This window comes from Callospermophilus lateralis, chromosome 2 (assembly GCF_048772815.1).
Source record: "Callospermophilus lateralis isolate mCalLat2 chromosome 2, mCalLat2.hap1, whole genome shotgun sequence".
NCBI classification, from domain to species: Eukaryota; Metazoa; Chordata; class Mammalia; order Rodentia; family Sciuridae; genus Callospermophilus; species Callospermophilus lateralis.
In genome coordinates this window covers 200,923,849-200,938,719 of record NC_135306.1, presented here as the reverse complement: position 1 = coordinate 200,938,719, position 14,871 = coordinate 200,923,849, and the positions used below count along the sequence as shown (strand labels likewise).

At 57.8% G+C, this 14,871-nt stretch overlaps 2 protein-coding genes across 4 annotated transcripts in view; one reads left to right on the top strand and one right to left on the bottom strand.

Moving 5' to 3' along the window:
• Positions 1-3,687, top strand: part of Syt7 (synaptotagmin 7) — a 59,197-nt gene extending 55,510 nt beyond the window's left edge. For all 3 annotated transcript variants that reach the window (XM_076844681.2, XM_076844680.2, XM_076844679.2), the window contains one exon: positions 462-3,687. In XM_076844681.2, the coding sequence (XP_076700796.1) occupies positions 462-566 (105 nt within the window). In that variant the 3' untranslated portion in view covers positions 567-3,687. The remainder of the gene's footprint in view (positions 1-461) is intronic.
• A 4,955-nt stretch (positions 3,688-8,642) lies between these two features.
• On the bottom strand, positions 8,643-9,521 carry Lrrc10b (leucine rich repeat containing 10B). The gene has a single exon (XM_076844678.2). It carries the CDS (start codon positions 9,519-9,521, stop codon positions 8,643-8,645), a length of 879 nt encoding a protein of 292 aa, XP_076700793.1.
• Between the last annotated feature and the right edge of the window lie 5,350 nt (positions 9,522-14,871).

Here is a 14,871-nt window from a genome sequence, read left to right as displayed (position 1 = left end):
TGTGAAGGCCCTAACACAGCGGCTGGGCAGGATGGGGCTGGGAGTCTAGGCCCCAAGACCTGCATTTAAACCCCTCTGCAGCACTTTAAACCCCTGTGACTGTGAGGCTGGAAATGTAATTGTGCCTTGCTCCTAGCTATAAGGACGCGGCGATCTACAGATACAGAGCCCGAGCTCAGTGCCTGGCATGTAGGTCCGCAGGAGGTGGGAGCGCCTGCAGTCAGAGGGCAGGGAAGGCCATGGACACAGACGGCCTCCACTGCCGCCTTCGCCCCCTCCACTGCAAAATGGGCCACAGGCTGATTTCAAAGGGCCAGGCAGGCCCGGGCTCCTGAGGTGGAGCCCAACCAAGGACATCTTCTGTGGGGTTGGTTGGCACTAGGGCCTGGGGTGTCCCCGCTGGTGGGGGAGGAGTTAGAGCCTGAGACGGGCCTAATGCATCTTCCTCCCTTTCTCCCCAGATCTACCTGTCCTGGAAGAGTGGGCCAGGGGAGGTGAAGCACTGGAAGGACATGATTGCCCGTCCCCGGCAGCCTGTGGCCCAGTGGCACCAGCTCAAGGCCTGAGTGGAGCCACGGGAGGCCCAGGGGGCAGAGGCCCAGGTCCCCATCATGCCCTCACCACTTTATGCACAATGCCTGGCCTGCCCCTGTGCCGCCACGGGTGAGGGGAGGACCCTGAGGGCTCAGCCGGGGAGGGGTCCCGGAAGCACCAGCCCCACCCTGCACCAGTCCAGCTCAGGGCGGGGCTCTGGGAGCCATTTTCCTGCTTTGCCCCTTTCCTTCCTGACTTGCTGATACTAAAGAAGTGGGGGAGAGCTCGAAAGCCAGCCGGGCAGACGGGCAGATCCCTCCAGAAGCCCGCCAGGTGGGCATGGTCCCCCGTTTTCTTTAAGGCAGTGCCTGGAGTGGAGAGAAGCCGCCCCTCCTATAGCCGTGGTCGCGGGCCCCAGAGACTGGAGCCGGGGCGTTTGGCCCTGGCTCAGCCAAGGCAGCCCCCCCCCAGGGCAGTTTCAGGTGCCGCCTGGGCCCTGCATGCCAAGGGTAGTGTATGGCCCGCTCCTGGGTCCTGGAGCCCGGGCCCTGTGTACTTGTGTTGTGTCCACTGTGTGTGTGTGTCTGTGTGTGTGAGAGAGAGAAAGGTGGGGGCGCTTGCCCCCTGTCCCCCTGGGGCCAGCAGTGCTGAGACTGTGGGAAAGCAAGCTTTCGTGAAGGCAGGGTGGGGCTGGAGGCCTGGAGAGGTCTAGGCTGGGGTCAGGGCCAGTGGAGGAGGGGAGAGGGGCAGACAGGCAGCTGCCCATTTGCCATCCCCCTCTCCTCACCCTGTCCCCTCAGGGACCTCCTCTGCTCAGAATCCTCCAGTGACTTCATCTCTCGGACATCCGTTCACAACTTTTAGGCACCTCTTGTGTGCACAGCGTTTCGCCAGGATGCACCTGCTCCCCTCTTGCTCAGGGGTCCCAATCCCCCACTAGCTCTTCCCCAACACCTTTAACCCAGACTCCCCCCTCCCTCCAGTCTCGGATTCCAGCCAAATTGGAACCTGGCTCCATGCTCTCAGCTGCCCTGCCCTTCCTCCTCCCTCCCTGCCTGTGCAGACCCGGCCCCCTCCTCACTCCCCGACCCCTCAACCCCCCTGGTGCGTGGACACCTTCCCTTTCCTTCCCCGTCCTCTGGGTCGTTTCTGATCTTCCATCACCTGTCTTCTCACCTTCCCCCCCCCCTCCCTGGGCCTCCAGAAGAGCTCTTTCTGGCCCTCCCACCGCCACAGGCAAACAAGCAGGGACCATTCCAGGAATTCTGAGGCTTCCCCACACAAAGAAGCTGTGGTTTCTCCTCCCCAGCTATTGCTGAGACTAGACCCGGCTTCTCCTTGGAGACAGCAGATTTCACAATGATCCCTGCTTAAGCCCTCTCATCCCTTCGCTGGCCGGGTATTGATACAAGACCCAGCTGGTGACAGTTTCAAATCCTGGGGTTCCACGTGCCTGGGCCGGACATTCGCAGAACGCACCGCCAGGTGGCGCCAGAACACCACGTCTGTGGTCACGGTCCTGCACGACAGTTCTACCCAGGATGGGCCTGGCACCCCTGGGAGAGTTCGCACAGGGTCCCCACATCTAGAGCACAGTGAAAGCATAGACGTTCGGGAGCCACTTTCCTTCCGCGGGCTTCCCCTTGAGCGTTCCTTCTACGCCATAGTCAGGCCACCTTTTGCCCATGTCAAAATGTACCCCACCACCACCGCCCCCACCCCGTCCCTGCCCCTGGGATCCGGAGGACTATCATACTTAGTAGGTGAACCGTTTTATAGAGTGAAGAATGCTAATAATGTAAAGCAAATAGTCGCCCACATTCCTTGTAAATCCAAATGTCCCTCTAGTCTAGCTTTGCTTTAAATGGGGTCTGCCCCAACAGGTCGGTTTTGGGGAGCAGTCCCCAGCAGGGTCCCTGGAGGCTGTGTGGAAGTAGGAAGGCAGAAGTCTCGAGAGGCCGAGGGACTTAGCAAATCTCCACCCCTCCCTCGGATCCGCCGGGTTTCCAATGCACCACCCCGAGTGGCGAGTGGCGGGAGGCGGCGAGGCAACGAGCCCCACCCAGGGCCCCTGGCCGGCCTGAGCCCTCGGTACCCAGTTCACTCCGAGGCGGTGAAGCAACCGCGTCCCGTGCCCGAGCCCCGCCCACGGAACTCTCAGCCAATCACACGCAGAGCGCTTCCCCTGCGGAGTCGGCTCTCAGCTGGACCCCATGCGGGCACGCAGGTGCCCCCGCCTGGGTTCCCCAACACCCCACCGCCACCGCCACCCCGGGCCGCTGGGGCTCGCTCCCGGAAGCCGGCGAGGGTCTGCAAGTGGTGGTCTGAGGGCCAGGTGGGCTGGCACGAGAGGCAGCAGGTGACCTGGGGTGGAGACAAGACAGTCTAGGGCGATCAGAGAGCAAGGAATGGGGGAACTTGAGGGCGGGGGAGGGCACCAGAGCCCTGCCGCCGTCCCAGGATCCTGGGCAAGTCACCCACACTCCCTGGGCCTCAGTTTCCCTATCTGTAAAATGATGGTAATAATACTTCACCTACCTCATGGGGAGGTTGTGAGGCCGTCACCTGATCTGGGGGTCAAAGCAGGAGGACTCTGAAGGTGCTACCCGGGAGCAAAGTATTATTACCGCAGGCTGAGAGCAAGGCCCACCTGCCCTTCCCCCACAGAGCCTCCAGGGACAGCGAGGCCTCCAGGGCCGACTGTCTCTTCACTGTGTTCCAGCCCCCCTCAGTGTCATCTATACCACCTTTGTGGGCACCCTAGACTTAATTGTTACCTTGTTCCTTTCTTGTGACCATCTCTCCCACTGTAACTGCTGTACAAATTCTACCTGCCCCAGGACCCCCACACCTGCCTTCAGGCACCAGAGGCCAGGCAAGGGACAAAGGAATACAGCCACAACAAAGCCAAGGGGGGATGCCCAGCTCAGCTGGGGCCCCAGGGGTGGAGATTGGTGGCCGCTGTTTGTATTGTGTTTGAGTCCTTGAGCGCAAGTGTTTTATAAAAAATAAAACAAAAACCCACTTCCACAAAAAAAAAAAAAAAATTTTGCAGCAAAGAGAAATGAAGAAAAAACTGGAGAAGAAAAAAAAAAAACATACAAAATTTTTCCACCACACGCACCCTCTAAGCCAGCAAGATTTCCTCTTTGCAAAATCATATTTTTGTGGGAACCGGCCCTGCTTTTTGTGGCAAGGCCTGTTCTGATTAATAAAGGATCGTGAAAAAGCAGGGCCTTGGCTCTTTCCTCTGTGGGTCCCAGCCTGTTCCCTCCCCAGGGAGAAGCAGCTGGGTGAGGGGATGGGGAGCCTGGGGCTGAGTCTCTCCTCCTCAGCTTGTCACCTCTGGGACTTCACTGGTGACCTGGCCCTTCCTGAGCTGCCCACCCATCTTCAGATCCAGACTATGACCCGACCAGCTGCCTCAGAAGCAAAGGCAGCTCCATCTCCCATATCAGGTGGGAGGCTTATTGGGAGAGGAGTCTCCTATAGGCCTCAGGGGTGCCCCTTGATTACCCACCCCACTGGACATCCCCTCCCTCAGTTCCCAAGGGAGGCTTGCTCTCCTCCAAAGTAGGTCAGAAAACCAAAGCGGGACCCTTCACCTTCCACTACCACCTAAGAAGCTGCTGTGGTTTCCGGTCCAGTGTCCCCTTCCTGATTCCTGCAGGGTAAAGGACGGAGAGCTCTGGGTCTGTTGGTTAGACCTGTGGCCTCTCTCCACCATTTTCTCTAGTTTAATTATTTAGGATTAGAAAAATCTCTCCGACTCAAGAGAGCCCACAGCAAGTCCCAGCCGAGGAGCCTGGGAAGGGCGGTCCTATCTCACGCCAGCCTGCGTGGCCCTGCGCAACGATTTCCTCCCTCTGCTGTCGGAGTTCAGAAGCAATAATCCCAGCCTCCCTACAGCGCCCAGGGGCAGCAGGCCTGCTAGTTCTCAGGGGACTTCAGAAGGGAGGCATTACATCTGTTTCAGACATAGGACAAAAGGAATGCTGGCATCTCTGGTCTCGTGTCCACCTGCTGGCCCCTGCCCCACTCTGGATTATAGGGGGCCACACACTTCCTGCTCCCCAGCTCCTGGGGCTGGCAGCCGCCTTCCTGAGCTGCACTAAAGTTCCTCCACCAAAGCTGCCCACCTTCTCCCTTTCTGCCCCCTCCATTTCCTACAACCTGGTTTTAATGTTCCTTTTTCAAGCTGGTTGTGGGCTGGGGATGTAGCTCAGGTGTAGAGATTGCCTAGCACAGGAGGCCCTGGGCTCCACCTCCAGCACCACAAAGAAAGAAAGAAAAAAAAAAGTGTTTTTTTTCTTTGGATTCAGAACTCTGTTTCAGAGGTTGGAGGGAGCCCTGGGGTCAGGTAAGTAGCCTCAGGGGCACTCCCTTGGCGAAGGAGCTTCTATTGGGGCTCTCAGAGAACAGCCCCGTGGGAGTCTGCTCAGCCCCAACCATGGCTCAGGGCCTCTTCCCTGGACTGTCTGTCCGGCCTTCCACTTCTTTGGTACATGTGCAAGTACCGCTTTCACTTCATTCGATCTGTCTTCATCCGCCTGCTCTGAGCGACCCGCCCACCCCTCCCTGTGCCTGGAACCGCTGCTCTCTAGTGTTTTCTTTCTCCTGCAAGACCCTCCTAGTCGACCAGTGCTTCCTGGAAGACCCTGTCCTACTCCCCTCCCCCTCCCCCACAAAGGCAGCCAGAAGGACCTCGACCCGTGGCTCCCCTGAACTCGTTTCTCGTGAAGACACTGCACTCCCCATGTCTCTGTCCCCGCATGTGTGTGCGTGCATGTATGTGCCTATGTGCGTGTGTGTTGTGTCTTGTTTAGATTGTGCGCCCCCTGGGCAGAGATCCCTGTCTGAACACATGTTCTATGTGGCACGCCTGGGTGTGCTAATAAATGTTCGTCTTCAGAACAACAGTGCCCGGGTGTCTTGAGGAAGCTTTGGAACAAACAGTTGAAAAAAACCTGCTGGTAGCATTAGAGGCAGGACCCCTGGCTCCCAGGTACCTGTTCGTCCCCCTATCCCAAGCCCCTGGGGGTGGGGGAAGCAGGGAAAGGATCCTCCCTGCCCCTCATCTCCCTGTTCTGCTTGTCTGAAGGCTTGGGCACAGTGGCAGGGGTAGGGAGGGTGGCGACGGGCTGGAATTCTCATCCATTCCACTCAAAGACCTGATGCCAATCAAGGGCAGAGCAGCCCTTAGTGGTGTGGAGTGAGCACTGGGTTGGGAGTCCACACATCTGTTGATGGGCAAGTCACTTACCCTTCTGGCCCCGTGGCCACCACCTCCCCTGCTCTTTTCTCATCTCAGTTCCCACAGCCTTCCTTCCTGCTCTGACCACCAAATGCCCTTGGCCTCTCCCCTGCATCCCTTGCATAAACACAACTCTTTGGGGCTTCCATGCCCTGCTCCCCACCCATCTCTGACTGCCCCAGGACAATGTGGGGAACCACAGATGCAGCTAGCCCTTCACCTCTCTATTTTCTCTGCTTCCCAGAGACCAACGTAGATGTCAAAGGAAGTTGTGGGGTGAGGGGTGCTAGACTCCTTATACAGTGCTCTCTCCGTACCAGCGGGAGGTGGGATGCACCCTGCAATGACTCCCTCAATTCCCTGGTCTCCCTCATTTTCTGTGGAAATGGAGACCCTCAATAGTTCTCTCAAGCCAGGCATCAGCACCTGCTTTAACCAGACTCACTTTCCAGAAGGAACTGGCTCCTGTTGTGGAGAGCAAGAGAACAGCACACCAGGCCCTGACAACTCTCCTGGCTCTGGGGAGAAACAGCCAGGCAGCCCCCATTTGGCCGGCAAACAGCCATGGAGAAGGATGCCCCGCGAAAAGGGAGGGCTCTGTATGCCAGTGATCGCCCCCGGACACACCGCAGGGTCTTTGCTCTGACCTAGAGGGTGGGGATTCAGCAGGGAGGAAGTACAGGGAAACAGAGGAAGAAAACTTGGCTAATTCTGCATGAAAAGAAGGTAGATGGACACCAGGATGTTTGGGGTATTGTTCTGTAGCCTCAGCTCTAAATAAACCCAGCTCCTTGTATACTGACGGAGAAACAGAGGCCCAGCCAGGCCACGACTTCAGTCAGGTCACTTAGTCATAGCAAAACTAGGACTGGAATTTCCCCAGTTACAGGTCAAGAGGACAGTCCCTGGTCAGCTGCAGCTCCTACCCCACCTGAGTGATCCCCACCCTCCCAGACCCCAGAATGTTCCCAGGGTCTGCAGCCAAGCCCCAGACCCTCTTCCTCCGAACTTGCCCACCTCTCCACCTCTTTCTGTCCCGGCATAGCTGTCACTCTCACTTGCAAGCTGACTGTTCCAGATCCAGGCCCAGACTCCTCCTTAACCAGGGCCCAGCTCAGTGTGCCAGCCCTGCTGGGCAGGGCCTGACCTTTTAGCCCCATATGACATCAGCCCCTGTTGCCATGGTGATGGAGGCCTGCAGGATCTTCTCATGGGAGATGGGCCTCTAGGTTTGAGATTTTAATTTTCTTCCTTTCTTTAAATGTTTTCCCCCTGAACAATGAGGGGAGAGAGAAATGCCAAAAATGAGAAGAAAAAAAAAAAAGACTATGGAGGAGATAGAGGAAGAGGTAAATGGAGGATGCGATGGAGACGTGTAGTCTCAGAGCAGGAGGGGGGAGCAGGGCTGAGAGAATACAGAAAGGTCAGCCCTGCTGGTGGGAAAACACCCAAGAACCAGGAAACTGAAAATTAAGCTTCAGAAAATCCAAGAGCCGAACTGAAAGAGGGGGCGAGCCAAGCCGAGCCGAGAAGGAAGTAAGACAACCCAAGATGACGGGAAACCAGCCTTGAATGGCTCAAGACATTTCTGAGCATTTGTTCCCCAGACAGGCAGGACACGACTTTTTGCCAGGGTCGGCCTGACACACAGCTGGGGCACGTGGATGGGGGCAGTGGGACCTGGTGCTCCCAGGGCTTATAAATAAACAGGCATGTGGGAAATGCACATTCTTTCTCCAAGAAATATAATTTATGTATACAGCCAGTTTTTTTTTCTTCCTAAAGAAAACACTAACATGTGGGGCCACTGCCCCTGACAGTGTCCCTGAGTGTCCTTGGCCCTGGCCCCCTCCTCCTGTTATTGCTTGGATGGGAAAGAGCTGGCCCTGGGAATTGCAGAGCAAGGCCCCTCTCCTCACCCCCTTGAGGCTGTCCCTGGTGACGGAGTGGAGGCACACAGTGCCCATCCCGTGCCCCATGCCGTGCCAGCCACACTGGCTGTGCCCATTTAAGGGAATGGAGAGTGCAGGCAGCAGGAGAGGCCTGGAGCAGCCTCCCAGGCACAGAGCCCCTCTCTTCAGTGCAGGAGGCCCTGGAGGCACAGTGGCTTCTTTTCAATCTTGACAGCTGAAGGCTCAAAGCTGTGGGAAAGGGAGGGAGAGCTCTCTCTGCCCAGCAAGAGTCCAGGTACATGCTGGGAGAAGAGACCAGAATGAAGGGTGGCGGAGGAGGCCCTGCCTTCTTGGCCCCATACAAATATTAGGGCGCCTGAGGAGGGAGCTAGGTATGAGGCGCCCTGGTGAGAGGTGGGGGCATCTGTGGCCTTAAGCCTCAATCTGTCTCCTACTTCTATCTTGGGCACAGGCCAGGGCTCCCAGGCCCTGACCTGGGCAGCACCTCCCCCCAAGGGCTGTTCTACCCTCACAGTTCACCCCAGAGGTAGCAGCTCTGGCACCAGAAAAGGTGGGCCTAGGAGATCCAAACCCCAGGAGGAGGGTGGTGGGTACCCTGGGCATCCAGATTCAGTGACTGATATGATTCGTGCGTGGACAGTGGTGACCCTGGTTCCAGGAGGAAACGGGCACCTGTTTTGTTGTCAATGGCTCTATCAGGGAGGAGACAGAGCCCAAACTTCTTGGTCTGAAGACTGCCCAGATCCACGAGGGGGCAGTCTTCTTATTCCCAGGAGTGTCTGAAGATGGCCCCCAGGCCTGCCTGTGCCCAACAGCCAGCCCAAAGAGGCTTCTTCACTGCCCCCAAGTAGGTTCCCACCCGTCCTACAGACCCAGGAAGCCATAGTCTTCCGAAGGCCGTCCTTCCAGAGTGACCGAAGCCCACCACCCAGAGCAGGGGTTCAGGTGCCCAGTCCTGGAGGGCCTTCCAGAGCACGGAGGTTGCCCCCCGGGTGCGCCAGGACCCGGGAGCCAGCGCCGCCTATGAGCAGGTCTTCTTCCTCCTCATCCTCAAAGGCCCGAGCCGGGCGCCTGGGGAGCGGCCGCGGCGTAGGCTCATCGCGCTCCGCCATGCGCTCCACGGCGCCTTCGCCCACAAGGAAGACCGTGTCCGCGACGCGCGGGGGTCCGGTGACCGGGTTGTGGTCGTAAGAGAAGACGCGCAGCGCGCGCAACGGATGTAAGTCGGGGAAGCCTCCCAGGCGGTTGCGGTCGAGGTCGAGGATATGCAGGCGGCCCATGCGCAGCAGCGCTGGCGGGAACTCCTCGAAGCGGTTACCGTAGAGCCAGAGGCCACGCAAGCCCGTCATGCGCGGCAGCTCCGCGGGCAGCGCGCGCAGCCGGTTGTCGCCCATCTGCAGCGATTGCAGCGCCACCAGGCGCAGCAGCGGTCGCGGAAAACGCCGCAGGAAGTTGCCCTCGATCCAGAGACAGCGAAGGCTCTGCAGCTGCGCGAAGTCGGCGGGCAGTGCCAGCAGCCGGTTGCTGCCCAGGTAGAGGCGCGTGAGGCGCGGCAGGCGACACAGGCCGTCGGGCAGGCGCTCGAGTTTGTTGAAGTCGAGCGCCAGGATGCGCAGCTCGCGCAGCTCCTCGATCTCCTCGGGCAGCTCGCGCAGCCCGGTGCCACTCACGTACAGCTTCTGCAGGCGGCTCAGCGCGCACACTGCGCTGGGCAGCCGCCGCAGCCGCCGCCCGCTCAACTCCAACTGTTGCTCGCCGCTGCGCAGCTGCTCCTCGGCGTCCGACGGCAGCTCATCCGGCGTAGACTCCGCGATGCCCATGGTCACGGGCCCCGGCCGGGGCCGCTGCCACCACCACTGCCCGGCATCGCCCCGCCCCGGCCGCCCCTCGGCCGCCCCGACGGGGCCGGGACGGCGCCGGCTTAGGGGCCCCCCGCCCCGGCCGGCCCCTGCGCCGGGAGGGGGGCCGTGCCGGGCCGGGAGGAGGCGCCCGCCTGGGGCCGAGCGCTGCGCTCAGCCGCCCGCCCTCCGGCCTCCCCCGCTGCCTCTGCCAGAGGCCGACTGGCTAGAGTTCGCACTGACTCGCAGCTTAGCGACCCGTCGCCCTGGCAACCCCCGACGCGCGCGTGGCTGCCAATGAAGCGGAGGGAGGGCGGGGAGGGGCGGGGCCAAGGCGCCGCCCGAGCGGGGTCCCGGCGCCCGAGCCCGCCCCCTGCCAGCCGAACCCGCCCATCCTGGAGCTGGGACCGGCCGAAGGATCCCTTTCAGCGAGCCCAGCGCTGTGCAGGCGCCGAGACCCGACGTCCGACACCACGGCGAGCTGTTCGGAGGTTTTGTGCTCTCCCGGGCCGCGGGTCCTGAAGAAGGAAACCCCGGACCAAGAAACGCCAGCGCGACTCCTAGGGCTCAGAACAGAGAGCTCTCCAGGAGGGACTGTGGAGCTCTGTCACTGCCGGCCACTCAAGTCCTGCAACGTGCGACCAGCCTCCTTGTGGGGTCACTTCAGGATAGTAACTCGGAGGGCTGTTGCTTTCCGTCCCTTTTCACATCTGAGGATTTGCAGGAACTCACGGCTTGACTCCGATGCCCGCCCCATACAGTCCACTGCCCAATAGCTTCCTCCCTGGTGTACCCACACCCCTATTTCCTGCCTTGTTCGATGCCCAAGAACTGTGGGTATCTGCGACAATCAAAAGCATGGGACAGGTGAACGGCTCTGAGAACCCCCAATGAGGTCCACCCTCAGTCTGAAATTTCTTGCGCATGTTCCCACCAACCGCCATTTACCGTGCCTCTCGCCTCCCAACCCGAGACCTCCTGCCAAAGGTCCTGGCCAACAGGCGCTGTCCGGTTTACTGAGAGGCTATCATGGAGCCAGCGCTAAAAGCTTTGCGCTGAATCCTTGCCACAGCTATTACCCCAATATCAAAGATAAAGAAACTGAGGCTCAGAGAGGTTTGACTTGAGCTGGTTGACTTTGAGCTGGGTGACCCGCCCAAGGTCACCCAGCTAGTGTGCTGCAGGGATTTGAAGTCAGGTAGTGTGACTCAAGAGCTTGGGCTTTTAACCATACATTACTGGCAATAAATGGAATAATGTCACTCAAATGAATGTTTCCCCCAAACAGAACTTCTGATTCTCAATGCAAAACTACAAGGAAGGTGTTATTAATCCCAAGGGAGCAACCTTCTCAAGGTCACATAGTGAGGAGAGGTTGCTAGGTGGGAGCAAGTTCCATGCCTCCTCCATCCCGTCTTCTCTGGAACCCGTGGGCCGTGTCAACTGACTGAACTACAATCTCAGGGCAGCACCCTGCCCTCCAACCTACCCCACTTCCTTGCCCACTGCAATTAAAATGTTTAACATTTAAGAAAATGGAAGCTGGGTGGGGTGGCACATGCCTAGATACCCAGTCAGTCAGAAAGTTGAGGCAGGAGAATGACTTGATTCCAGGAGTTCAAGACCAGTCTAGGCAAGATAATTAGACCCCCATCTCAAAAAGAAAAGAAAAACATTAAGGGGGGGAGAAGAGGAAAAAACAGAAAAGGGAGGCAACTTTACATCCAGGGAAATGTGTAGATTCTAAGGGTACCACTGGATTCATGTTGACAGATGTACACATCCGAGTCACATTTCATCACCCAAGAGTTCCCAGGAACCTCTTCTACCTCCCACAGGCACCATGATTACGACCTCTATCATCAGGGATCAGTGTTGCCTGTTCTTGAACTTCACCTACATGAAGTTGTTCAGCACACACTGTTGTTCCTGTTGGCTTCTTTTGCTCTGATAATTGATGTGTGGAGGGACCAACAAACGAACAGGCAGAGCAACAGAGGTGTAATGGGTGAGGAGGTGCTGGAGGATGCAGAGGCAAGTATTGGTCTAAGCCAGGAACCTGCCCCCTCCACCCCGTAGACCCTCATCCTAGGAGAGGCTGCCAAGATGAAGTTGGGACCAAAGCCACGGTAGGGGACCCAGGCCAAGAAAAAGCAGAGCCAGGCCCCAGACCTGGGATGGACAGGGATTCTCAGCCCCAGTAGGAGGGGCCTCAAGCTCCTCTCAGATCTGCTTAAGCCGGGGTCCAACTCTCTCCCTTCTGCTCCCAGGTGGGCACCTCGGAGACCAGAAAGTTGGGGAAAACCCAGCCAGACTGATGAGATGAACACAAGTACTCCCCACCCCTGCCCCCCAAGCAGCTTCAGCAAGGGAACATTCGCTGTGGGGGAGGAAACACAGCCATCCCACCCTCGCCACCTGCTCGGGGCTGGCACTCCAGCACCACCCAGCCCTCTTGGGCACAGGCAGCAGCCCACATGAGCCCCTGCTTTCTGGTACCAGTCTGGCATAGCGTCCCTGGGCCCGGAGCATGCAGGTCCAGCCCTCTTCTTTCCCAAGTCTTTGTCTTGCTCTCGGTAGATCCTGTACCTTCACCCCCCACCGGGCCCTTCTCAGTGGGTAAAGGTAAAATGTGCTGGCGTTCCGGGCCCACGCAGGCTGGCAGCGGGGCAATCATCGTGATGAATCACACTGGCACCGCGGGCGCCCGGTCCTTGCCGAGGCGTCACTAATGAATTAGTTTCACCCTCAGTACGGGGCCTCTCAGCCTTCCCTACTCCCCAGGAAGGCAGGAAACCAGCCCAGCAAAGGGAGAGCGAGGAGGAGCAGGTCTCTGACAGCTCCAGATACGGTCCCAGGCCATGCCCTCTGCCCACACACCGCAAAAATACCCAGTGTGTAGGTCCTCCAGGTCCCGGGAACTGCCTCCCTGCTCCTAATCATGAGCGAGAACCATCATGCCCACCCCCAAATCGGTGTTTTTAAATGAATTTTTTTGAAATACAGAAAAGGTACAAAGCTCTCTGTGATAAACACCCCTGTGCTTGGTCTCCAGCGTTGACAATTGTTCACATTTTGTCATACTCGCTTTCAATCTCTTTCCTTTTAAATAAAAGAAAGAAAACAGCAACGTAATACAGAAGGCTCCTTTGATTTCCCCCTCCACGTCCCCACAGGCACCTCTGCCTCCTCCCCACTGACCCTGCCAAGGCCACTGGGATTCTTCCTTCCTGCTCTGGGGCCAGGACCACTGGCCGCTGAGACTTGAATAAGAATCAGGGAATATTAGCCTGGCCTCTTAGAAAGCGAGGGCTTGAGCCTGTTAGAGCCAATCACAAAATGTCAGAGCAGGGAGGGGGGCTTAGCTCTTCCCGCAGGCCACTGATTTAAATGTCTGTAAGAAGCTTGTCCCAGAAAAATGCATGGAGGCAGGTTCTCACCCAACAATGTGCCCTTTCCCCAGGTTCCTGGTCTCCTGGAAGTCTAGTCCAGTTCCCTCATTTGGCAAAAAGAAAAGCAATGATGTCCCTTTATGCCACGGCCCACTCCCCTTCTCTGCATCAGTCCTTCAGTACCTTAAATCTTTCAGGTTTGTTCAGCAAACACTGAGCACCTGCTTCTAAGGCTAGGCACTGGGGATATAGTGATTATATTAATTATAAAACTGAACACTGCAGACAAAAATCCCAGCCTTTGTGGATTCATATTCCCGCCAGCGGAGGTAACCAAAAAAACCCACCAGTCCAGGGCTAATCAGGCTGTGGGGGGAATAAGGCAAGGAGGAGAACGGAGGCTGGGAGAGCTGCCCTTCAAAACTGAGTAGCCAGGGGAGGCCCCTTTGGGAGGACAGCATTGAGCCAAGATGAGAGAGGGGAGGTAAAGAGCCACTAAAGAAGTCTTGAGAGGGTGTGTTCCTGGCACAGGGGACTGCGGTGGGCAGGAGGGACTCAGGGTGGCCCTTGCAGCAAGAGGGAAGGTGGTAGCAGATGAGGTCAGAGAGGGAAAGTGAGGAGAGGGTGAGGAGGGGAGTGGTGCATGGAGGCCCAAGGCCTTCCTGAAGACTTCAGCATTGACTTTGGGAGAGGGGGCTTTGAGCACGTGTCCTAACAAGAGCCTTTGGGCTGCAGCTTCAGGAAAGGCATGCGCGCATGCTGGGGAGGCCCCTCTTGTCTTGTTCCCTCCCACACGATAATGATAGTTGTCATTTACTGAGCACCTCCAGGTTGTCTAATGTACCCTTCATCACGGCTCTGCCAGGCAAGTACTGTATTCCCCACACTCCCACTCCACAGATGAGGAAACAGATTCAGAAGTTAAGTCACTCGATCGTCACCCAGCTGGTAGGAGGCTAAGCCATGATTCAAACCCAGACCATCTTATTGCGAAACCAGGGCTTTTTCTATTAGGTCCCCATGATCTTCTCAGCTGGGAGAAATTAAAGATACCACCTAGAGAGTGCCCCTGCCCTGCAGACAGCACAAAGATGTCCGGGAGTGCCCTACTTGGAGTTTCAGATGTTGCTGGAGAAGTCCCCTCCCCTGCTCCATCCCAAGTCCCAGGGCTCAGTGTTTGCCTACCTGGGGGGGTGGGGGGGGGTCCTGGAATCTGCAGGGCAAGGCTAGGAACCCCCAAGTAGGTCCAAGAGGACAGAACAAAAAGGTTCCCAAGTCCAAGGTCACCCTATGCCTGTGATCTGGGCTCAGGGTTCATCTGATTACAAATTCCAGGCACTCTCGGGCCCACTTAGCCCCGGGACCTTCAGTGGGATGTGAAACTGATGGCTGACTTAGCCACTAATAACCTGCTCCTCCAACGCCACCCCCTTCCAGAAACCCGAGCCTACTTGTGGCTTGGGATCACATTCCCCTGGAAACCTAGCTCTGGGAACATGAGAGGTGGAGTAACAGAGGCCAAGGGAGTGTGCGGAAGGGGAGAGGCCACGTTGGTGCCCAAGGCCAACCCTCCATGCTGCCGACAGGAACCTGACCATCCTGAGGGATCTGGTGAGCCCCAGGTTGCAAACTGGATTCCAGGTATGACGGTCCCTTCCTCCTAGGAAGAACCGCAGCCGTCATTGCTGGCAGCTGCCCTTATGTTACTGTCTTCTGAATCAGTGGCCAAGTACAGAGGGGATTGTTTACTCAGAGAATACAGACCCAGGTTCCAACCGCGGTGGCCAAGGACCCCTAGACTCGTCCCCCGCCCTCTGGCAGGGGCTGCTGAGGGTCACTGACTTCTGTCTTCTATCTTCCCTTTCTAAACACTGAGCAAAACGACTTTTTCCAGACCTGGGGGGTGGTCCCTTGGGACGAGCACTGGGCCAATCAGTGGA

Bases quoted from the DNA above. Each gene is read 5' to 3' on its own strand.
- Lrrc10b (XM_076844678.2), bottom strand. From the start codon at position 9,521: ATGGGCATCGCGGAGTCTACGCCGGATGAGCTGCCGTCGGACGCCGAG.